Below are 24283 nucleotides of genomic sequence, written 5' to 3'. Positions count from 1 at the left end.
CAAACTAGTTTGTCTCCATCTACTTGTATGCGAGCAAAAACTCTTGCATCTGGATTGATCCAGCTAACAATGAAATGAAGTATATTATTTCTCTCAGCTAACCAAGAAGTTGGGGAAAGATTTTAAATATTCAAAAGTTCCCCAAATTGTATTAACATAATATAAAATCTGTAGCTTGGGCTGCTTTTTGTTTAGTGACAGTTATACACTGCATGTGGAAGGATCTGGATTCAATTCCCAGCACAGTGCCTCTGAAACCAGAGATATTGTGGAGGCAGTGACCACAATCTTTGGGATGAGGGAGACAGTCATCATGCAAAGCTAACACCTAATATCTAGATTCAAGGTCTAGAGCCCTGCAATCATGGAAGGAACCTTGGTGCACGGCTATTGGTAGAGAACATTAACTGGATTAAAGAAGCAGGGGGAGGTATAAAATAGAACAGTGCTTCTCAATCCAGTCTTCAGGGCACATCCAGCCAGTCAGGTTTTCAGGATATCCACAATAAATATAGACAAGACAGATTTGCATACCAAGGAGGCAAGTGATTGCTAATCTTTCATGCATATTCATTCTAGATTTTCTGAAAACCCAGCAGGCTGGGTGTGCCCCGAGGCCTGCCTTAAGCACTAAAAGCAATCCCCCCCCCCCCCACCAGTAGTCATGAATTAAGACTCATGGCAACAGATACACATACTTGTTCCAATTGATCTGAAAGCCTAATTGGAGGAGGAGGAGGAAACTGCCAGATCAAGGAAAAACAAAATCACCACCTACATATATGAAAAAAAAAAAAAAAAGAGGCCCAACAATTGTAGTACTGGCCATATCAAACCTACTACAGTATTTGGCTAGGTGTCTTTTGTAGAGTTTTATTATACTGCCAAGAGTACTGTGTGAAAAAAAAAAATCAAGGGAAGGGTTTCTCAAACCTGTCCTTGTGTTCCCACAGCCAGTTGGAGTTTTCAGGATTTCCACAAGGAGCAAGAATGACACAAACATGCTTCCCCCCCCCCCCCCCAAAAAAAAAGTACGGAAACCTATTTTATATTATGGATGTTCTGAAAACCCAACAGCAGACAGCCTTGGCAGGGCTTTCCAAACCTAAAACTATTTTAAGGGGGAAATGTTGCATACAAGAACAACATAGTTCTTGCTGCTTTTTGTTCATGGAATTTGGGCCTGCAGCAACAAACGTTCAACCAGGACCAGCCAGAGCTGAAACCTGACCCTGGATGAATGAAGAGGGTTTGCCCCTGGCTGTACAGCTCTACTTGACACATTTTCTCTGCTACATCCAGGACAGCTCTTGAAGCCTGCCTGGTTCTGAAGCTGGAGAAATGTCTTGACAGCTGTTAAAACTGCTTTGTCCCTACTAAAAAAAAAGAGGACAAAACCCCATTGATAAAAAAAATTTAAAAAAAAAATGTTAAATCATGTACAATAATGCTTCTTCTAAACATACCTTAACCAAAATCAGATAAGAAAGTTTTAACCTTGAATATGATTCTTCCAGCCCAGGGACATAATTTAAAGGTCAGCACAGTGTAAATTCAATTTGACAAAGAAGTAAATCTACTGAAACAAAAGGAAAATATGCCTCTATGTGAACTAAATTGGCCATAAAATGCAAAAGAAAAGTCCACACCTGCCATGGATCCAGCCATTAATCGATGTACATGTCCAGATATCCCGAGCTTCAGCTTTACGAACTAAAATCAGAAAACTGAATATTATGCAATTCAATTTCCTTTACAGGTATTTCCCATCTCCCACTCCTCAGACAAATTTGAGAAAAAGCCCTCATTTCCCTAGCTGCCTCCCTACAACTGTAGCTTGAGAAAATTCCAGACAGAACTTCCTTCTGGAAGTGGCACTAAAACTGCTCCTACTCATCTGTAAATCAACTTGTGTCTTGTTTCTTTCTTGAGATGGTACTATTAGGGCCATAACATGAAGCATCATTGCTGGTATCTTCTTTGGAACTCTCCTAGTTCTATTCCAGCTTTTGCTACGCTACTCCTTGACAGATGCCCCTTGCGCTGGCTCACCATTTCCAAGTGTGCCCAGCAATTTGGGTTCTTTTGGATTCCAAGCTTAACTAGAACCATGACATGAGCTTTCATTAACAAATACCCAAAGTTTTCCCCCTTTTAAGTTTTCTGTCCCCTTCTGAGAGAAACAGATCCTGCAAATGTGCACCCCATGTCTGGCCATTAAATGTCACTGTCGTGCAACGGCAAGTAATAGAAAACTAGACTTAAGAGCGGACCCCTATGTCTTCTAAATAGTAGTACATAACAGTGCCACAACCCTCCCTTTCTTGTCTACATTAATTCCTAGCTCCAAAATAATTCCCCGTAGCCAGATGTGTTCTAGGTCTTTATATTCATCAAATTGTTTTTTGACATGGGTTATAAATGCAATGAACTAATAAGGAGTCTTAATATATATAAAATCGCAAATGAAAATATTTGAACAAAAAACAAAACAGTGATTCACTCCTTTAAAAAGAACCATTTATACATTAAAAAAAAAAAAAAGATTTTCCCTAAATTTGGGGCTTGCTCATCAAAATCACAAGTCAAGAAAATTTTCCAACAGCCAATATTTTGAAATAGGCAGAAACAAACATGTTGTTCTTTCTTCAGGAGCAGCTATCCCATGTTTACATCTGAATGCTCACTAGCTCAATTTGTCTAGCTATGTCGGACAAGGAAAGTGCGTCTTAGCAAAACCTGCAAATTCATGAATGAGGTTTCTGATTTGCTCTATCCAGTTCTGTTATAAAATCCAGGGCTACCAAGAGAATGAACCGCCCCGCCCCCGATCATCAGCCGCTGCTGCCCACCCCCCCAGGATTGCTGCCGCAATTACTACTAATCATCATTTCTATAGCGCTACTAGATGCATGCAGCAAGACATGTTCCTCCAACGTGGACTCTTCACTCTGCCGACTGTCTGCTCCTGTGGCTGCTTTTTCTCTCAGGGCATGCTCTGTTTCAAAACCAAGCATGCACACTTGAGAGGAAACTAAGCCACTCAGCAAGCAATGGGCAGAAGAGCAGCGCTGGAGGAAGACCTGAAGGTCTGTTCCTCAGGGTCCTCTCCAGACTCCAAGGGAGGGCCGGCGCCAGAGTTCCCTCTCTCCTGCTCCTGTCGGGATGCGATCACTCTGGTCCTGTCAGGAGAGAGACACCCCGGCGCCGGGTCCCCCTCTCACAGCAGCCCTGATAAAATCTGCAGGTCCACCCACCCAAAAGAAACCCAAAACAAGTGCTATGAAGTGCGTTATAGATGGAAATTTGTTCTTACCTGCTAACTTTGTTTCTTTGGGTCCTGCTAGACTAATACATACAAGTGGGTAATGCTCCCCAAACAGGAGATGGAGACAGAACATTGATTTTCACTGACATTACCACCAGATTGGTGAAGTTCTGGAGCTTGCCAGTATATTTTTGTTAAAGGTGACACGACATTCCAAATCTAAAACTACTAACACAGTAAAGAAACTATCAACAGGAAAACTACAGCAAGAACCCCCACTATCCCAGACTCCCAAGCCTGCAGCTTGTTAAGGAATACAAGTATCTAAAGTACTTCAGTTTCTTCGCTCTTCTTTCTGGTAAGGTCCTTGACTGGTCTAGCAGGCAAGAACAAATTTCACCTTCCTCATCCTCTTGCTAGAGCAGTCTAGACAAGTGGAATATATCCAAGCTTCACCATCCCAGATGGGTTGAGATACAGCCCCCTTGAAGGCTGCCCTGCCCTCCCACCATTCCAAAAGCACTATCTATTTATTTTGTTACATTTGTATCACACATTTTCCCACCTATTTGCAGGTTCAATGTGGCTTACACAGTACCGCAGAGGCAATCGCCAATACCGGTTATAACAAATACAAAGTGAGGTTGTTGTGGTAAAGTTCATGTGTGACAGACACATTGGGGAATCGTAAGAAGAAGAATTAAGTTATGTCCAGTATGAGCTTTGGTTTTGTTGTGTTGCTGAGTTGAGGCATTTAAGTTGTATCTTCCTACCCATCCAACCTGTAGTGCTTCACAAAGGAATACAAGGACGACCAAACTGTTCCCTTGCACATGCTCTCAGAAAACATCACTGACCTCTGCCCAGGATGCAGCTTACACCCTTTTCAGTGGAGGAAGTGCATGCAAATCTCCCTCATGAATATTCATTGTGGAAATCCTAAAAACCTGACTGGCTGGGGTGCCTCCATGACCAGGTTTGGGAACCACTGCTCTAATCTTTTTGGATAGTCTTCAAAAAAAGCCAGGAGACAGACTGCCCAATTTAAATTACATAGAGAGAGAACCTCAGGCAAAACAAACAAACAAACCCACTAGCAATATGAGAAATCTGTCAGAAAGATATGGGGCCCTACAAGATAGCACCTGATACACTGCCTGGCTTAATAAATCATCACTAGAAACAAAGCCTTTAATGTGCTGTGCTTCAGTGGCTCAAATGGCAGACCCACCAATACCTTCGGAACCAAATTACGCTCCCACTGTAGCATCACTGGCCGACAGAGAGGATAAATGTGCTTCATTCCCTTCAAGAAGTGAGCAATGACTGGATAAGTTGCAAGAGAATCCCTCTGCCCCAAAAAGCAGAACACCGCAATCTCCACCTGAATGGAATTCAGTCAGCCCTTGCTTGTGCCTGCTGTCGAACAGCGCTCCCCAATATGTCAGGGTACCTAGAGGGAAACATGCTCTGAGCCAAAGGAAGAACCAAGACGACATCAGAAAGTGGTTCTGTAAATTTCAAAGACTAGCCTTGTCACACATCTCCAGGACTCACTGGTCTAAGGTTATTCAGCTCCACTCTGCAAACAGCAGGCTCAGGTATTCTCCCATCAGCAGCCCCTTGGACTGGGCTCATTGATCCTCATTAAGCAACTTTTCCTCCAGCAGCCAAGTCCCACACCCATCTCTGGGTTTGTGGGTCCCCCAAAGAGCTTACTCTTAAAGTAGCCTGAAAAATATCCAGAGAAACTACATCCAGTCTGCTTCCTGTACCTAAAATCCATTGCAAACCCTATGTGTCCTGCTCCCTGAGCCCTTTGTTGAGAACAAGCCCAATGTTATGAAAGCCTCTAAGGCCTTGCCATACCCAGGTCTTTCAACAGCTTTGAGGTCCTATCAAACATGATTCTTCCCCCAAAAAAGGGAGTATGCTTAAGCAAGAGACTTGGAAAAAAAATCTTCCATCCAATTCCTCCGTCAAAACTATCTCCTTATCACAACTACAGATGCATCCAATCTAACCCAGATTTGAACAAAATCATACAGCATATCTGCCAGGTAAGCAGCCCCAACTCTAGGCGTGACACTTCAGGAAAGCCAGCATTAGTTGGGTCCACTGAAGTAGGACACAAGGCAGGTAGACCCCACAGACTGTCACCTGGAGAGCTTGTTTTAAAAAGATCTCAATTCTTCTGTTGTGGACATCCTTCAAGGCCACACCACCCTCCACAGGTATAGTGTTCTTACCACTACTAATTTCTATAGGGCTACTAGACATATGCAGCACTGTACACATTGTATGCAGGTATTTTCTCTGTTCCTAGAGGGCTCACAATCTAAGTTTTTGTACCATGAGCAATGGAGGGTTAAGTAACGCCAAAGCTCACAAGGAGCTTCAGTGGTAATTGAACTCAGATCGCCACGTTCAAAGCCCACTGCACTAACCATTAGGCTACTACTCCAGTTAACAGCTGTCATGAGGGCATCCATCTCTGGCAGATGAAACAGCTTTTCTAGCTCTCCCCTGGGAAGTGGCTAAAGCCTGTCCATAATTCTGGTGCCTCTCATTCCTTGATGATTATCTTCCACAATACCTTATACCCCAAAACCCCAAATTAGATCACTTCCTATGCCTTCTCCACTGCCAAGTCCATCTGCAAAGAGAAAGTAACCTGGGAATCGGAGTCAACTGTTCTCTGCCTCCACCTACTGGTTCAGGAACATTATCCACTTGTCTAGGAGGATGAAGTTTAAGGTCAGTTCATTCTAAAACTGTCACTGCAGTAAACTGAACACTGTCTTCAAGATTCAAGTACTAGTAGTGTAGTCAGGTGGGTATCCCGAGCACTTGTCAAAAAGGTTAACATCAAGAGCAATTTTACTATGCACTTTGAAGAAGCCAAAGCCTGCATTTTATTTCTTCTCCCCACTGATCGCACACAAGTCCTAGAATGCCAGGAAAAATACCTAGAATCTAAACTGACCTGTGTTTAAACAGACACTACAATTATCTCAGCACTTCTCCTTTACTCATATGTTCTAAACATTAATTTCTTCTTCTATGCTGTTCAGAGGTGACTGCTATTTTGAATGGTTATTTACTGAAACTGAAAACAAGAGCAAACAAATTACCTTTCTGTAGTGGTCAAATGCCATAAACTGGATTGCTCCATAAGGAAAGATCCTGACCATCATTGCCCCATTTCCTTTATACAGTCCAAGAAAGCCCTCCTTTTTAGGGACAGCACATAATGTGGAAAAAACTCCTGCAAAAACAAAAACAGCCATCCAAAATTTAAGATACTTTTACAACATGATCAGAAAAGTGAGACTAGTAGGTCTACAAACATTTCATGTTAGTGAACATCAGCTATGAAAAAAAAAAGATAGGCAACTCAAAGATATTAAATATCAATGCAAGGACAGGGACATTACACACAAGCCAACAAAATCGAAACAGTGAGGCTCAACAACAAGATAGTGTCATGCTGTCCCATATTGTATAAAGTAATTACCCCCAATCAAAACCATCATACTCAAAGTCACACACTTACCAGCAGCAAAGAAACTTCTAATTGTATTCTATGAACATGGTTTTTTAAACATTAGTACATACAAAGAATTAGCAATTCCCTGATGACTTCTAGAGACACCGAGACCCTTGCAAATCCTGACCAGCCCCTGAGCCTGATGTCTTGAAGACCTTACCTCTATTTAAAAAAAAAAACAAAGAAAATAAAAGTCAATGAATAGAGGATTTTGAAGGATGAAACAGATCTGGGCAAACAGGAGGAATCTGGGGAGCAAACAAAGTGAAACAACTTGAGCAGCAGAACGCACTCCTGCAGTACTGAGGAAGAAATGTCAGACTGGGATACGGGGAAAAGCCTTCACAGCAGCAAACTGTAAGAGACCTCATTTGGGGAATATTTTAGATGACATTCCTTTACCAGTGGGAAAGAGATGCAGCACATATGGAACATTGTTACTAAGGAAGGGATTCTCCACCAGTCCTGTAGGTAAGTGCAATTTAAACTTAAGAATCTTTTTCTTGGGGGGGGGGAGGGAGGGGGGAAGACAAGAGGGATTGTAGAGGCTACTGCGGGGGGTGGGGGGAGAGGGGAAGGAGGACTGAAACGGGCTACTGCTTATGGGGAAAGCAAAGATTCAGAGAGGTTGCTGCTAGGAGCTGGTAGGACTAGAAATGCAGAGAGTTTATAACTGCAGCTGCTGAGGGTAGGTTGGCAACAGTGAAAGGCTAAAGCTGCAACTGCTTAGAGTAGGGGGTGGAAGCATTACTCCCACCTGCCTTTAGCAGTTGCACCTTTAGATTCTCCCCACCACCACCAACCACAGCCTAAAGCCTCTCTCCACTGCCAGATACATTCTAGCAGTGGCATTCCTAGGGTGGCTGACACCCGGGGCGGATCGCCGATGCCCCCCCCCCCCCCCCGGGTGCAGCACGACCCCTCCACCCCCGGTGAAAGGCCACCTCCCCCCCCTGTTCCAGGGCAGAGGGAGCACAGAACGAGTGGAGCAGACAGGTGCGCGGCAACCCCCCCAGTGGCGTGCACCCGGGGCGGACCGCCCCCACCTTGGTAAGCCACTGCATTCTAGCTGGGTGGGCAATGAGGATAGAAGTAGCCTTTTAGCCACTCCTTCCTACCACTTTAATAAATAACTTGCTGTGCATCACCTAGAGCACATTATGCACATGTGGTTTATAAATGTGCACAAATAAAAATTCCAGTGTGGCTCCAAGATCCTAAGAAACTTTGGTCGAGACCCGGTTTGTGTGACAAGAGAAAGAAACATCCTCCTTATTGAAACAGTTGTTACCTCAGGAAATGCATACAATGCTGAATATTTAATTGAAGCTGTAGTAAAAGTAACAGACTGAACAGAGATTCCAAATACATAGTATGCAACTTTGTTTACAAGTAATACTGCAAGTGTTTCCAAGATGAGACTTAGAAGAAACTCCAAACAAGAAACTGTTCTGGTGCTCACTGGATACATCTTATAGCAAAAGGCTTCAATACTCCAGGGACCAACGCTAATATCACAAACTGCAAAACACTTCTGCAATAACTACTTCCCAGAAGCTTCACTGGAAAAAGTTAAGAAACCAAATTTCCTCTTCCATGAGATGGTCATTGGAAGTCATTAGTGGACTATGTGCTATTCGAAAAATCTGCCTAATCCAGATGGCAATTTGTGAACAAAAATATGACAAAATACATGAACCTTCCATAACTGAAGGTCAGATGCCGCCTTAGCACCAACCTTACTACTCACTCAGTGTTAACCCGTAGTCAGTTGGGGTCTGAGCAATGCTTGGAGGACACTTCACCTGTACTGGAAATCACCCACCCACAAACTGGGTATCCACCAGTCTCTGGGCAATTATATCATCCTAAAAGCAATTCCATGGTGGTTGCTAGAGAAACTAAGATCCTTGCAAAACCCAGGGTCATACAGATTCTAGAACATATCTGCAGACCAAATAAAACAGAAATGCTGGAATGAGTGACTAGTCATAGAGAAACATACTAACAAAGAGATGACAGCAGCTCAAGACCTGCACAGTCCATCCAGTCTGCCCAATAAGAAACTCATTGCATATGATGCAACATAACATATATTCTTTATCTGTCCTTCTCATTTTCAAGTCACAAACCACAGAAGTTTGCCCGGCACTGAACATACTGCCCAACTACTGGAGTTTATCAAAGTTGGATTGCCTGGAGTAGGCTTCAACAGCACAACAACAAAAAAATGTTCAATGTTATAAACACCAACTGAAAAAAGGGGAAAAAAATAAAATTAGTTTTTGGGGAAACTCCAGTAGGTCTGCTGAGAGGATACTTTTCAGAAGTAGGACAGGGCCCTAGTTCACATCTGACTGGCTATGCTCCTCAGTCAGGTCTGCAAGGTTCTAGTGAATTCCACGCTAGAGCTGGCTTCCTGATCATTCACAAAACAGAATAGTGCAACCTTTCAACTCCTGCAGGATACTAGGAAATATACTGTTCAAGCCTCACACGGAAGGGCTGATGCAGAAAGCTACCACTGGCAGAAGCACAGTATGTAACCATGTTACCAGGTGCATGATGCAGAAATTAATTCCAAACAGAAATTTATTTGCATGGTAGACGTCAGCATACAGCATAAAGCGAATGCTACATACCTGTAGAAGGTATTCTCCGAGGACAGCAGGCTGATTGTTCTCACTGATGGGTGACGTCCACGGCAGCCCCTCCAATCGGAAACTTCACTAGCAAAGGCCTTTGCTAGTCCTCGCGCGCTCCTGCGCACCGCGCATGCGCGGCCGTCTTCCCGCCCGAACCGGCTCGTGTTCGTCAGTCCCATATGTAGCAAAACAAAGCAAGGGAAGACACAACTCCAAAGGGGAGGTGGGCGGGTTTGTGAGAACAATCAGCCTGCTGTCCTCGGAGAATACCTTCTACAGGTATGTAGCATTCGCTTTCTCCGAGGACAAGCAGGCTGCTTGTTCTCACTGATGGGGTATCCCTAGCCCCCAGGCTCACTCAAAACAACAACCATGGTCAATTGGGCCTCGCAACGGCGAGGACATAACTGAGATTGACCTAAAAAATTTACCAACTAACTGAGAGTGCAGCCTGGAACAGAGCAAACAGGGCCCTCGGGGGGTGGAGTTGGATCCTAAAGCCCAAACAGGTTCTGAAGAACTGACTGCCCGAACCGACTGTCGCGTCGGGTATCCTGCTGCAGGCAGTAATGAGATGTGAATGTGTGGACAGATGACCACGTCGCAGCTTTGCAAATTTCTTCAATGGAGGCTGACTTCAAGTGGGCTACCGACGCAGCCATGGCTCTAACATTATGAGCCGTGACATGACCCTCAAGAGCCAGCCCCGCCTGGGCGTAAGTGAAGGAAATGCAATCTGCTAGCCAATTGGATATGGTGCGTTTCCCCACAGCCACTCCCCTCCTATTGGGATCAAAAGAAACAAACAATTGGGCGGACTGTCTGTTGGGCTGTGTCCGCTCCAGATAGAAGGCCAATGCTCCCTTGCAGTCCAATGTGTGCAGCTGACGTTCAGCAGGGCAGGAATGAGGACGGGGAAAAAATGTTGGCAAGACAATTGACTGGTTCAGATGGAACTCCGACACAACCTTTGGCAAGAACTTAGGGTGAGTGCGGAGGACTACTCTGTTATGATGAAATTTGGTGTAAGGGGCCTGGGCTACCAGGGCCTGAAGCTCACTGACTCTACGAGCTGAAGTAACTGCCACCAAGAAAATGACCTTCCAGGTCAAGTACTTCAGATGGCAGGAGTTCAGTGGCTCAAAAGGAGGTTTCATCAGCTGGGTGAGAACGACATTGAGATCCCATGACACTGTAGGAGGCTTGACAGGGGGCTTTGACAAAAGCAAACCTCTCATGAAGCGAACAACTAAAGGCTGTCCTGAGATCGGCTTACCTTCCACACGGTAATGGTATGCACTGATTGCACTAAGGTGAACCCTTACGGAGTTGGTCTTGAGACCAGACTCAGACAAGTGCAGAAGGTATTCAAGCAGGGTCTGTGTAGGACAAGAGCGAGGATCTAGGGCCTTGCTGTCACACCAGACGGCAAACCTCCTCCATAAAAAGAAGTAACTCCTCTTAGTGGAATCTTTCCTGGAAGCAAGCAAGATGCGGGAGACACCCTCTGACAGACCCAAAGAGGCAAAGTCTACGCTCTCAACATCCAGGCCGTGAGAGCCAGGGACCGGAGGTTGGGATGCAGAAGCGCCCCTTCGTCCTGTGTGATGAGGGTCGGAAAACACTCCAATCTCCACGGTTCTTCGGAGGACAACTCCAGAAGAAGAGGGAACCAGATCTGACGCGGCCAAAAAGGAGCAATCAGAATCATGGTGCCTCGATCTTGCTTGAGTTTCAACAAAGTCTTCCCCACCAGAGGTATGGGAGGATAAGCATACAGCAGACCCTCCCCCCAGTCCAGGAGGAAGGCATCCGATGCCAATCTGCCGTGGGCCTGAAGCCTGGAACAGAACTGAGGGACTTTGTGGTTGGCTCGAGATGCGAAGAGATCTACCAAGGGGGTGCCCCACACCTGGAAGATCTGTCGCACTACACGGGAATTGAGCGACCACTCGTGAGGTTGCATAATCCTGCTCAACCTGTCGGCCAGACTGTTGTTTACGCCTGCCAGATATGTGGCTTGGAGCACCATGCCGTGACGGCGAGCCCAGAGCCACATGCTGACGGCTTCCTGACACAGGGGGCGAGATCCGGTGCCCCCCTGCTTGTTGACGTAGTACATGGCAACCTGGTTGTCTGTCTGAATTTGGATAATTTGGTGCGACAGCCGATCTCTGAAAGCCTTCAGAGCGTTCCAGATCGCTCGCAACTCCAGAAGATTGATCTGCAGATCGCGTTCCTGGAGGGACCAGCTTCCTTGGGTGTGAAGCCCATCGACATGAGCTCCCCAGCCCAGGAGAGACGCATCCGTGGTCAGCACTTTTTGTGGCTGAGGAATTTGGAAAGGACGTCCCAGAGTCAGATTGGACCAAATCGTCCACCAATACAGGGATTCGAGAAAACTCGTGGACAGGTGGATTACGTCTTCTAGATCCCCAGCAGCCTGGAACCACTGGGAAGCTAGGGTCCATTGAGCAGATCTCATGTGAAGGCGGGCCATGGGAGTCACATGGACTGTGGAGGCCATGTGGCCTAGCAATCTCAACATCTGCCGAGCTGTGATCTGCTGGGACGCTCGCACCCGGGAGACGAGGGACAACAAGTTGTTTGCTCTCGTCTCTGGGAGATAGGCGCGAGCCGTCCGAGAATCCAGCAGAGCTCCTATGAATTCGAGTCTCTGCACTGGGAGAAGATGGGACTTTGGATAATTTATCACAAACCCCAGTAGCTCCAGGAGGCGAATAGTCATCTGCATGGACTGCAGGGCTCCTGCCTCGGATGTGTTCTTCACCAGCCAATCGTCGAGATATGGGAACACGTGCACCCCCAGCCTGCGAAGTGCCGCTGCTACTACAGCCAAGCACTTTGTGAACACCCTGGGCGCAGAGGCGGGCCCAAAGGGTAGCACACAGTACTGGAAGTGACGTGTGCCCAGCTGAAATCGCAGATACTGTCTGTGAGCTGGCAGTATCGGGATGTGTGTGTAGGCATCCTTCAAGTCCAGAGAGCATAGCCAATCGTTTTCCTGAATCATGGGAAGGAGGGTGCCCAGGGAAAGTATCCTGAACTTTTCTTTGACCAGATATTTGTTCAGGGCCCTTAGGTCTAGGATGGGACGCATCCCCCCTGTTTTCTTTTCCACAAGGAAGTACCTGGAATAGAATCCCAGCCCTTCTTGCCCGGATGGCACGGGCTCGACCGCATTGGCGCTGAGAAGGGCGGAGAGTTCCTCTGCAAGTACCTGCTTGTGCTGGAAGCTTAAGACTGAGCTCCCGGTGGACAATTTGGAGGTTTTGAGGCCAAATGGAGGGTGTATCCTTGCCGGACTATTTGGAGAACCCACTGATCGAAGGTTATGAGAGGCCACCTTGGTGAAAAGCTTTCAACCTCCCTCCGACTGGCAGGTCGCCCGGCACTGACACTTGGATGGCGGCTATGCTCTGCTGGAGCCAGTCAAAAGCTCGTCCCTTGCTTTTGCTGGGGAGCCGAGGGGCCTTGCTGAGGCGCACGCTGCTGACGAGAGCGAGCGCGCTGGGGCTTAGCCTGGGCCGCAGGCTGTCGAGAAGGAGGGTTGTACCTACGCTTACCAGAAGAGTAGGGAACAGCCTTCCTTCCCCCGAAAAATCTTCTACCTGTAGAGGTAGAGGCTGAAGGCTGCCGGCGGGAGAACTTGTCGAATGCGGTGTCCCGCTGGTGGAGCTGCTCTACCACCTGTTCGACTTTCTCTCCAAAAATGTTATCCGCACGGCAAGGCGAGTCCGCAATCCGCTGCTGGATTCTATTCTCCAGGTCGGAGGCACGCAGCCATGAGAGCCTGCGCATCACCACACCTTGAGCAGCGGCCCTGGACGCAACATCAAAGGTGTCATACACCCCTCTGGCCAGGAATTTTCTGCACGCCTTCAGCTGCCTGACCACCTCCTGAAAAGGCTTGGCTTGCTCAGGGGGGAGCGCATCAACCAAGCCCGCCAACTGTCGCACATTGTTCCGCATGTGTATGCTCGTGTAGAGCTGGTAGGACTGAATTTTGGCCACGAGCATAGAAGAAAGGTAGGCCTTCCTCCCAAAGGAGTCTAAGGTTCTAGAGTCCTTGCCCGGGGGCGCCGAAGCATGCTCCCTAGAACTCTTAGCCTTCTTTAGGGCCAGATCCACAACTCCAGAATCATGAGGCAACTGAGTGCGCATCAGATCTGGGTCCCCATGGATCCGGTACTGGGACTCGATCTTCTTGGGGATGTGGGGATTAGTTAAAGGCTTGGTCCAGTTCGCCAGCAATGTCTTTTTTAGGACATGGTGCATGGGTACAGTGGACGCTTCCTTAGGTGGAGAAGGATAGTCCAGGAGCTCAAACATTTCAGCCCTGGGCTCGTCCTCCACAACCACCGGGAAGGGGATGGCCGTAGACATCTCCCGGACAAAGGAAGCAAAAGACAGACTCTCGGGAGGAGAAAGCTGTCTCTCAGGAGAGGGAGTGGGATCGGAAGGAAGACCCTCAGACTCCTCGTCAGAGAAATATCTGGGATCTTCTTCCTCTTCCCACGAGGCCTCACCCTCGGTGTCAGACACAAGTTCACGGACCTGTGTCTGCAACCGTGCCCGACTCGACTCCCTCGCCCGCATCGGCGAAGCTCCCTCCGCCAACGTAGTGGGGGAGCCTTCCTGGGAGGCGACGGCAGCCGGTACCGCACGCGGCACCGACGCCGGAGACCTCACCTCGGGCGATGGGCCAGCCGGCGCCACGCTCGACGGTACCGGTGGCGCAAGCACCGCCGGTACCGGAGGGGTAGGGCGCAACAGCTCTCCCAGAATCTCTGGGAGAACGGCCCGGAGGCTCTCGTTCAGAGCGGCTGCAGAGAAAGGCATGGAGGTCGATGCAGGCGTCGACGTCAGAACCTGTTCCGGGCGTGGAGGCTGTTCCGGGCTGTCCAGAGTGGAGCGCATCGACACCTCCTGAACAGAGGGTGAGCGGTCCTCTCGGTGCCGATGCCTGGTGGGTGCCGACTCCCTCGGCGACCCAGAGCTCTCGGTGCCGACCCGGGAAGGAGACCGATGACGATGCTTCTTCGATTTCTTGGAACGAAGCACGTCACCGGAGCTTCCCGGCACCGACGAGGACGACGTAGAATCCAGTCGTCGCTTCCTCGGGGCCAAGGCCGAAGGAGGTCGGTCTCGGGGGGGCTGTACCGCAGGAGCCCTCAGGGTAGGGGGAGACCCACCCGAAGGCTCACCGCCACCAGCAGGGGAATGGACAGCCCTCACCTGCACTCCAGACGAAGCACCACCGTCCGACGACATCAGCAGACGAGGTCCCGGTACCACCGACGTCGATGCAGCTGTCCGATGTCTCAGCGCCGATGCAGAGGGCCGATGCCTCGATGCACTCGATGCACTGGCGGCCGAGGATGAAGCTCTGGACGCTGAAGACGTCGATGCACTCGATACCCCCGGTGCCGATGCCGACGAAGAGCCCGAGAACAAAACGTTCCACTGGGCCAATCTCGCTACCTGAGTCCGCTTTTGCAAAAGGGAACACAGACTACAGGCCTGCGGGCGGTGCCCAGCCCCTAAGCACTGAAGACACGACGCGTGCCTGTCAGTGAGCGAGATGACCCGGGCGCACTGGGTGCACTTTTTGAAGCCGCTGGTAGACTTCGATGTCATGGGCGGAAAAATCACGCCGGCGAGATCAAAAGTCGAAATGGCGGAAAAGGCACCGAAAAAACAAGGGGAAGAAAACTTCGACCCGAGGCCTAAAAGCGGCCTACCCTGACGACGAAAGAAAACTTACCGGGGCGAAAGCTGAAAATAGCGGGGGGGGGGGGGGGGGGGGAGAAAAGACCAAGAGTCTTTTCCCACACAGAAAGGATTAGAATTTTTCTTTTTCGAAAAACACACGACGAACGCGCGAGGTCGACTTTGCGGGGCCCGACACGGCGAAACACGACCATACCGAGCGCGGACAAAAGAAGACTGACGAACACGAGCCGGTTCGGGCGGGAAGACGGCCGCGCATGTGCGGTGCGCAGGAGCGCGCGAGGACTAGCAAAGGCCTTTGCTAGTGAAGTTTCCGATTGGAGGGGCTGCCGTGGACGTCACCCATCAGTGAGAACAAGCAGCCTGCTTGTCCTCGGAGAATAAGATGAACGCCAAGGGGACTAATGGATAAGTCAGTACACTGCAGAGAATTTTTTCATAGCTCTTTTCACGAGCAAAGTGCATGAAATGTACCACCAGGTCTGAGGTGGTGTACAAGGGTTACCTGCTGGTAGTCTAGTGGCCCACTTACCCAACCTGACCTCCTGCTCCTCTCCAACACTAACTTTCTGCAGTGCCTTTTCCTAGCTTTAATTGGCAATGATGTCTTGTTAAAAGCACGTCTAGCTTCATCTTATTTATTTATTGCATTTGTATCCCACATTTTCCCACCTCTTTGCGGGCTCAGTGTGGCTTACAATAAGATATGAATAATGGAAATACAATATGGTACAACTTGGTTATGGATTACATTGTGCACAGTTGTGCGAGACAATCGAAGTGTCGTTAGGAATAATCATACTACTAATCATTTCTATAGCGCTACTAGACATATGCAGTGCTGTACACATTTTATGTAGGTACAGTGGGGGAAATAAGTATTTGATCCCTTGCTGATTTTGTAAGTTTGCCCACTGACAAAGACATGAGCAGCCCATAATTGAAGGGTAGGTTATTGGTAACAGTGAGAGATAGCACATCACAAATTAAATCCGGAAAATCACATTGTGGAAAGTATATGAATTTATTTGCATTCTGCAGAGGGAAATAAGTATTTAATCCCTCTGGCAAACAAGACCTAATACTTGGTGGCAAAACCCTTGTTGGCAAGCACAGCGGTCAGACGTCTTCTGTAGTTGATGATGAGGTTTGCACACATGTCAGGAGGAATTTTGGTCCACTCCTCTTTGCAGATCATCTCTAAATCATTAAGAGTTCTGGGCTGTCGCTTGGCAACTCGCAGCTTCAGCTCCCTCCATAAGTTTTCAATGGGATTAAGGTCTGGTGACTGGCTAGGCCACTCCATGACCCTAATGTGCTTCTTCCTGAGCCACTCCTTTGTTGCCTTGGCTGTATGTTTTGGGTCATTGTCGTGCTGGAAGACCCAGCCACGACCCATTTTTAAGGCCCTGGCGGAGGGAAGGAGGTTGTCACTCAGAATTGTACGGTACATGGCCCCATCCATTCTCCCATTGATGCGGTGAAGTAGTCCTGTGCCCTTAGCAGAGAAACACCCCCAAAACATAACATTTCCACCTCCATGCTTGACAGTGGGGACGGTGTTCTTTGGGTCATAGGCAGCATTTCTCTTCCTCCAAACACGGCGAGTTGAGTTCATGCCAAAGAGCTCAATTTTTGTCTCATCTGACCACAGCACCTTCTCCCAATCACTCTCGGCATCATCCAGGTGTTCACTGGCAAACTTCAGACGGGCCGTCACATGTGCCTTCCGGAGCAGGGGGACCTTGCGGGCACTGCAGGATTGCAATCCGTTATGTCGTAATGTGTTACCAATGGTTTTCGTGGTGACAGTGGTCCCAGCTGCCTTGAGATCATTGACAAGTTCCCCCCTTGTAGTTGTAGGCTGATTTCTAACCTTCCTCATGATCAAGGATACCCCACGAGGTGAGATTTTGCGTGGAGCCCCAGATCTTTGTCGATTGACAGTCATTTTGTACTTCTTCCATTTTCTTACTATGGCACCAACAGTTGTCTCCTTCTCGCCCAGCGTCTTACTGATGGTTTTGTAGCCCATTCCAGCCTTGTGCAGGTGTATGATCTTGTCCCTGACATCCTTAGACAGCTCCTTGCTCTTGGCCATTTTGTAGAGGTTAGAGTCTGACTGATTCACTGAGTCTGTGGACAGGTGTCTTTCATACAGGTGACCATTGCCGACAGCTGTCTGTCATGCAGGTAACGAGTTGATTTGGAGCATCTACCTGGTCTGTAGGGGCCAGATCTCTTACTGGTTGGTGGGGGATCAAATACTTATTTCCCTCTGCAGAATGCAAATAAATTCATATACTTTCCACAATGTGATTTTCCGGATTTAATTTGTGATGTGCTATCTCTCACTGTTACCAATAACCTACCCTTCAATTATGGGCTGCTCATGTCTTTGTCAGTGGGCAAACTTACAAAATCAGCAAGGGATCAAATACTTATTTCCCCCACTGTATATTCTATCCCTAGTATGCTCACAATGTAAGGGCCATGTTTACTAAGGTGTGCTAGCGTTTTTAGTGCATGCTGAATTGATCTCCCTTAGACTGTCCATGAAGTCCCTGGTGTTGAGGGGACATATGGCCAGTCATCGGTAGGATTGACTAGAAGGCTTTTGTCTACATGATAGTTTATGACTATCTGCCTCCTTATTACTTTGAGGATAAGCGGACTCTTTGTAGTAATCATTTCTGTCATAGGGTCACCCCAAAAACCTTAGATCTCTTATAGGAATGAGAGAAGACAGGAGGTAAAGATATGTATTTTATTTATGCTTACCAATACAAGGCAATGCAATCAAAGACATCTATCAGACTTCTGAACAGAGTGACAGCACCCCTGGCAGCATCTGGGTCTTCTGCCAGCCACTCCCAGATTCAGCCTTCTTTTTATACCCTCTCACTCCATAGAAAGTAATGAGGCCTTAGAGTGCTATGATAAACTTGTTTACCCAAAACTTAGTCAACCGCAAATCCCCCTCTCACCCGCCTTTCTTCTATTTCAAGTTCCTCAATTTTGCACCTGCCATGACAAACAATTTTTGTTAACTGACACGTAGCCTTAAAGATTCCATTTCATAACTCATATTGCAATTCATCTTCCATTTTGTATCTCAGATTGCAACTGAGCTTCCATTTTAATTACAGTCTCCTTGGCCTAACTTTTCCATTTCAAGTTATCTAGCCCTCCTTTTAAGCTTAATTACTAGGCCTTGCTTTTCCAACAAGGCCTCAATTATACCAGCCATTGGTTTTAGCTTAGGCAAATATTACCAGCTGTTTTTAATAGCCTAAAACTCCAAGGTTTAGCCTTCCACCATTCCAGTGGAGGCCCAAGGAGGGCTCCTAGCTGTACCATATCTCTACAATGCTAAAAATTAGCACACACTAACCGTGTAGACACCCATAAACATCTAAATATTTGGGCGCGCTAATGCATTTCTAGTGTGGCTTAGTAAACAAGGCTAAGTTTTTATATTGGGGCAATGGAGGGTTAAGTGACTTACCCAGGGTCACAAGGAGCAGCTGTGGGAATTTAACCCAGTTCCCCGGGATCTCAGTCTACACCTCCGCTCACATGCACTTTGCTTTCAACAAACTAGGATCAAAGATAATACATTTTTTTGCACTGTCATAATTTGTTCTGGTGTGCCTGGTTTCAAGGTTCATTGTTCCAATTAGGAATGCTATAAATATTAAAAGCGCAAGGAAAGCTCTGCTTATACAAGTATGTGAAGGCTGGCAGGAGCAGAGTCACTTAAGAGGTTTAAGGTTTTTCAGATTAATAGATATTTTAATTACTTGCCTTTTCCAAATCATTCTACATGGCACAGTTCACTTCTGCACACTGGTTTAAACTTACCCTAGGGGAAGACTTGAAGCTAATACAATCACAGGTAAACCGTACACTTAATATGCTGTCCATACTTTTTAATACGAAAATGGGACCACTTTTTTAAATTTTGAGGCCTGTTATACTGTATTAAGTTATTAGCATGGATCCATGTTAACAGCTACCACACGTTAAAACCAGCCAGCAAAGTAAAAGTCCTACACTAATTGCTTAGCATAAAGTAGGATGGGGGTGTGGCCAGCACTGACAGCTAGCACATGGGACTGCCAATAGCCCAGGTGCCCTTATTACCACCTCAAAAGGCTACTAGTAGTCTGGCAGCTGCCCATACCATAGTGACTAATCAATCCCCCACAACATTCATCCAACCTTACCCTCCCTGCTTTGACCCTTGGACACAAGATCACATCACAGACCCCCCCCCCCCCCCCCCAAGAATTCAATTCTCCCCTATCACATCACAGATGCACACCCAACCCCTTCTACTTACTCAAGCAATCCCTGGTCGTCTAAGGTATGAAGGAGCAGTCTCTCCTCTGCTCCTGCCCCATTCAATTCCTGGGTTTAATATGGCAACTGACCCCTAATAGTAGTCTTGGGCTTCTACTGCAGTGGGTCAGAGATACCATTTTGAACCGGAGACTCGGATGGGGCATGAGCAGATGGGGACTGCTTCTGTCCCATATATATACTAGACTACCAGAGATTCTTTGGAAAAATGATGGGTGGGGTTCATGTCTTCCGCAAGGGTGGGGGATTTTGATGTGAACTGATGGCAGAGTTCAGAGCAGGGAGGTAAGGTAAGGTGAATGGGAGGGGATCCCTTGCCACACTGGGGCCCATGTTACATGTTATCAGCTGATAGCACAGGCTCCTGCATCTCTGCCCTGTGTGGTAAATGAAGCACAGATGCTAGCCACACCTCTTGCATTTACCACAGGGGTTTTGCACTTTCTACACTAGAGCAAAAACATGCCCCTTAGTTGTTCACAGACAAAAATTACAAAAAGAGGTGTATAGGAGAGAGTGTCAGAAGGAAACCTTTATGACCTCACTACAAAATCATCGCCTAAAGTTTGCAAAAGTAAACTGATCAGAAATAAGTGCTTTGGACTGATGAATTGAAAAACTGCTCTGCCAAAACTCACAATATACCGTTGGAGGGGGGGGAGGGGGGGGGAGGGGAAATGAAGCCTTGGCAGTAAAAACAACTTGACAATCTTTAAGGATGGAGGAGGATGGACTATGCTTTGGGACTGCAAGACAGAAAATATTGTGCAGGTGGAAAGATTGAATCTGTCTTTCCACCCGCACAATTAAAATAGCTATATATTCTAAAACAAGGGTGGGCCAAATGCAGCCCGCCACTGAATTTTATGTAGCACACAAGACCATGGGAAATGTACACAGAAGTCATCATTAATCAAAGTGTTAGCGATTTTAAAAACTGTATTTTGTAAATGTATTTTTAGAATAGCCAATCTAGCAGTTTGTTTACATCATTTTTAGTTACATTTTTACTTGCTTATTTATCACGGAAGTCTACAGAGCTCTGTGTATTTCCAGTTCTGACATTATGTAATGGTGCGGCCCACCAGGGACAGTACCAAAATTAATGCAGCTCTCTCTGTATAAAGGTTGGCCAGCCCTGTCCTAAAAGCTAATGATCCACAGTCAGTGAAAAAAACTGAAGTTGGAGAGCTTGGATATATTTCAGCAATCTGAAACATCTCAAAATCACCCAAGAAGTACCTACAGGAAAGAGGTGAAGGTTTTTGAATGGCATTCACTTGAGAAATACTGATAATCAGTGGGGAGATCATATCAAAACATGTAGTGCATGAAAGAAGACCTAACAGTATTTCAGAGTTAGAAGAATTCTGCAAAGAGTGAGAAAACATTTCAAAAGTCAAGAACATGAACACTTAGTTTGTTACAGGAAACATTTGGAAGCTTACTTCCATCTGAAAGGGTATCCAAATTATTGCACCTGCCATATTCACTCTTATTTTGAAACCTGTATAAAAACTGCAAATAAAATGGCATTTATAAATTAAAAATTGCAGAAAGATGTGCATGAGGGTGTGTCAGCTTGAGTTCACTTAAGAGATTTATTGAAACTACATTTACAGTGGGAAAACACTAAGGGCCCTGTTTACTAAGCGGTGCTAAGGGCACGTTAGCATTTTCACCGTGTGCTGATTAGCACACGCTAAATGCATAGGAACATATGGGCAACTAGCATTTAGCGTGCACTAAAAACGCTAGCGCAGCTTAGTAAACAGGGCCCTAAGTCTCTGCCAGGTATATTACTGATATTTACATGAAGATACCTCTCATTCATTTATAATAGGAGCTTCTGAAAGTGTTCATTTATCACAAAGCTGTCTTTAGCGTCCTGTAAAAACTTACCCAAATGCTTATAATGAGGATTATGAGCTTGCAGTAAAATCTTTACTCTATCTAAAGGAGCAATGGTAGTCTTTGCACAGCATCCTGCAATTCCTGGTGAGGAGAAAAAAAAAAGTTTCAGCTGTTCACATAAAGCACAGGACTGCAACTCCTAAATACCTCAAACACAGGCGCTCCAGTTATATAAACAGACTATCAAAGGAACAGTTCTGCCACATACACTACCAAAATGTTAAATTCCCCATTATTTAAAATTCAATTCAGGCTTAATTACAGCATATATTTGTATTTATATAATCTCTAAAACAAATTAGACAAATAACCTATCAAATAAGTTTCTGGATCCAAGGAGAACACCTGATTCATAGTTCATTGCTTAGATCTCAGAAGGAATTCTGACATCACAAACTGTCTAAAGTTTGCAAATGAATTGCAAAATGCTTTGAAGATCCATTTGTTCAGGCAGATGGTTCTCCCCCCCACCTTGAAGATTTTATTAGGGGAAGGGAAATGGGACTTGATATACCACCTTTCTGAGGTTTTTGCAACTACATTCAAAGCAGTTTACATATATTCAGGTACTTATTTTGTACCAGGGGCAATGGAGGGTTAAGTGACTTGCCCAGAGTCACAAGAAGCTGCTGTGGGAATCAAAGTCCACTGCACTAACCACTAGGCTACTGATCTTGACCCCCCCCTGACCATTAAGTACTTGCATTCTGATTTCTATTATAGTTTGTACTTTTGACATAGTGTCATGGGGGTGTTAAAACGTTTGATTATAACCTGCCACGAACCAAGGCAAATATTTATGAAAATGTATTTTCCACCAAATCTTCCACTGTCTACTCTTGCTTCCAGCTTCCAAAATGTTACACTGAGCCAGAGAGAAGCATCCACTATTTACACATTCTCTAAATTAACAAGCAAGTTCAGCTTCCTAACTTACAACAGAGGTTTAAAGCACAAGTACACAGGCATGAAATGGAATGCCAGGTTTCTTGTTTTTGAACCAAACAAAAAGGGACTACAATAAAATCTTCTGCCTTCTTTTAAGTATTTCTGGCTCCCATACTTTCAGCACACAATGAAATGCTTTTGCATATCACATGTAACATATGCCGGACCAAATTCACTGCAGAAAAGAATTTGCTCAGACTCAAGATTATGCAATTTTCTAGAACTGTTTATCTTGGAACACTACTCTAGATTCTGAACATTTCCAGGCTACAGCTGTTTGCAGTGTGCCTATAACCACTAGAGGATATAACACTTAAAACGGAATCATATAGGATAAAAGCTCAGGAAGCTTGTTTTCACGCTTGCAAACACATGTTCCAGATAATGACAGAAAGAAAACAGCAAACCTGGGCTTAAATCCCACTGCTGCGCCTAATGATCATGGCAGTGGCAAAGCCAGGCATTTGCAACAGGGGATGCATCTCACACTGCATTTCCCTCCTGACGCTTCTGTTCCTTCTCTTCCTGGCCCTGTAAGTCCCTAACCTTAAAATCACCTCCAGTCTTCGCCCAGCATGCACCAGGGCACTCTGAACTGTCCAGCCCTTCAGGAAACACAAGTTGTGCTTCAAAGAAAGCCTTGGTGCAGGCCGCAGGCAAAAGAGTGGAAGGAACCAAGACAAGTTCTCAGGCTAGCCAACCAGGTGAATATAAAAATACAGTTAACAAATATACAGGATGCACTTGACATTCAAATCCAACACAGGCTGTGTTTCAGCATGAGTGCCTTCATCAGAGGTCCTGTCAAAGCTGCAACCAACACAAATACAGCAAATCGTGGTATGGATGACTAGAGAAACCAAATTGGGGGAAAAAAAAACGCTTACATTTAATATTTAACCTGGGCAGGTTAAGGTACAAAATCCAGGCCTCAGGCATCAACATGTTCAAATCAGTGAGAAGATAGCCGTACATTTTTCTAAGAACAATTTCAAAGGCCTCGAGAAAGAAACATGTCTTGCCTGGGTACATTTGCCAGGCGAGAACAGCTGTTATTTATCTCTCGGATTCTTAAACATCATGTATTTTGTATTTAAGGTGATGGTATGGGTTGTTCTGCCTTGACAAAAAAAATATTCTAGAAAATATATATACACTAGTAAAAAAGGCCCGTTTCTGACCGAAATGAAATGGGCGCTAGCAAGGTGTGCCTCTGCGTGTGTATGTTTGAGACAGTGTGTGTGCGTGTGTGTGAGAGAGCGACAGAGTGAATGTGCAAGTGTGTGTGTGTGTGTGTGAGTGTGTGTCTGAGAAGGAGAGTGTGTGTGTGAGAAAGACTGTGCCCCCCCTCCCAGCTTGAGGGTGGTTGGCTCCCCTACCCGCAGCTGCCATGGTCGTGCCCCCCCTTCCTTCCTGTCACCGACATTCAGGTTCGTTCCCACCGTCCTTCCCTCCCTCCCACTGCCACGGTCAGGCAGGCTGCCAGCCTACCGTCATTCATGCTGGCTCCCTGACTGCCACGTGTGTGTTTGGGCACTGTAGAGGCTGGCTGGCTAGTTGTGTCCCTGTCTCCCACCCTCCGACGTCCAGGCTGCCTGCGTGCCTGCCTGCCTCCCTTGTTACCTCACACGTTGTGGCTGGCGTTGTCCGCGAAACGGCTGAAACATTTTTTTTGTTGTTTGTTTTCGCGACGCCGGTTGGCTCGTTGTGTCCCTCTTTCCCATCGTCCGACATGCAGTTTTTGTTGCTCCGCCTCTGCGCCTGTGCCTTCTCCATTTCAGCCCTCTAGTGTCAGCGCTCCGCTGTCAACGTCATGACGCGAGGGCGGGGCTCACACTC

General features: G+C 46.6%; 1 protein-coding gene across 2 annotated transcripts in view; it reads right to left on the bottom strand.

The window, feature by feature from the left end:
- Nucleotides 1-24283, bottom strand: part of SLC25A16 (solute carrier family 25 member 16) — a 59219-nt gene that overhangs the window by 25261 nt on the left and 9675 nt on the right. For both annotated transcript variants that reach the window (XM_030204847.1, XM_030204849.1), the window contains exons 2-4: nt 21485-21577; nt 6403-6536; nt 1650-1713 (exon numbers count right to left, since the gene is read on the bottom strand). In XM_030204847.1, coding sequence (XP_030060707.1) covers nt 1650-1713; nt 6403-6536; nt 21485-21577 — 291 coding nt within the window. The remainder of the gene's footprint in view (nt 1-1649; nt 1714-6402; nt 6537-21484; nt 21578-24283) is intronic.

The sequence above is a fragment of the Microcaecilia unicolor genome, chromosome 5, assembly GCF_901765095.1.
Source record: "Microcaecilia unicolor chromosome 5, aMicUni1.1, whole genome shotgun sequence".
NCBI classification, from domain to species: Eukaryota; Metazoa; Chordata; class Amphibia; order Gymnophiona; family Siphonopidae; genus Microcaecilia; species Microcaecilia unicolor.
The sequence above is the reverse complement of the archived record's forward strand: the minus strand, read 5'-3'. Positions and strand labels throughout refer to the sequence as shown.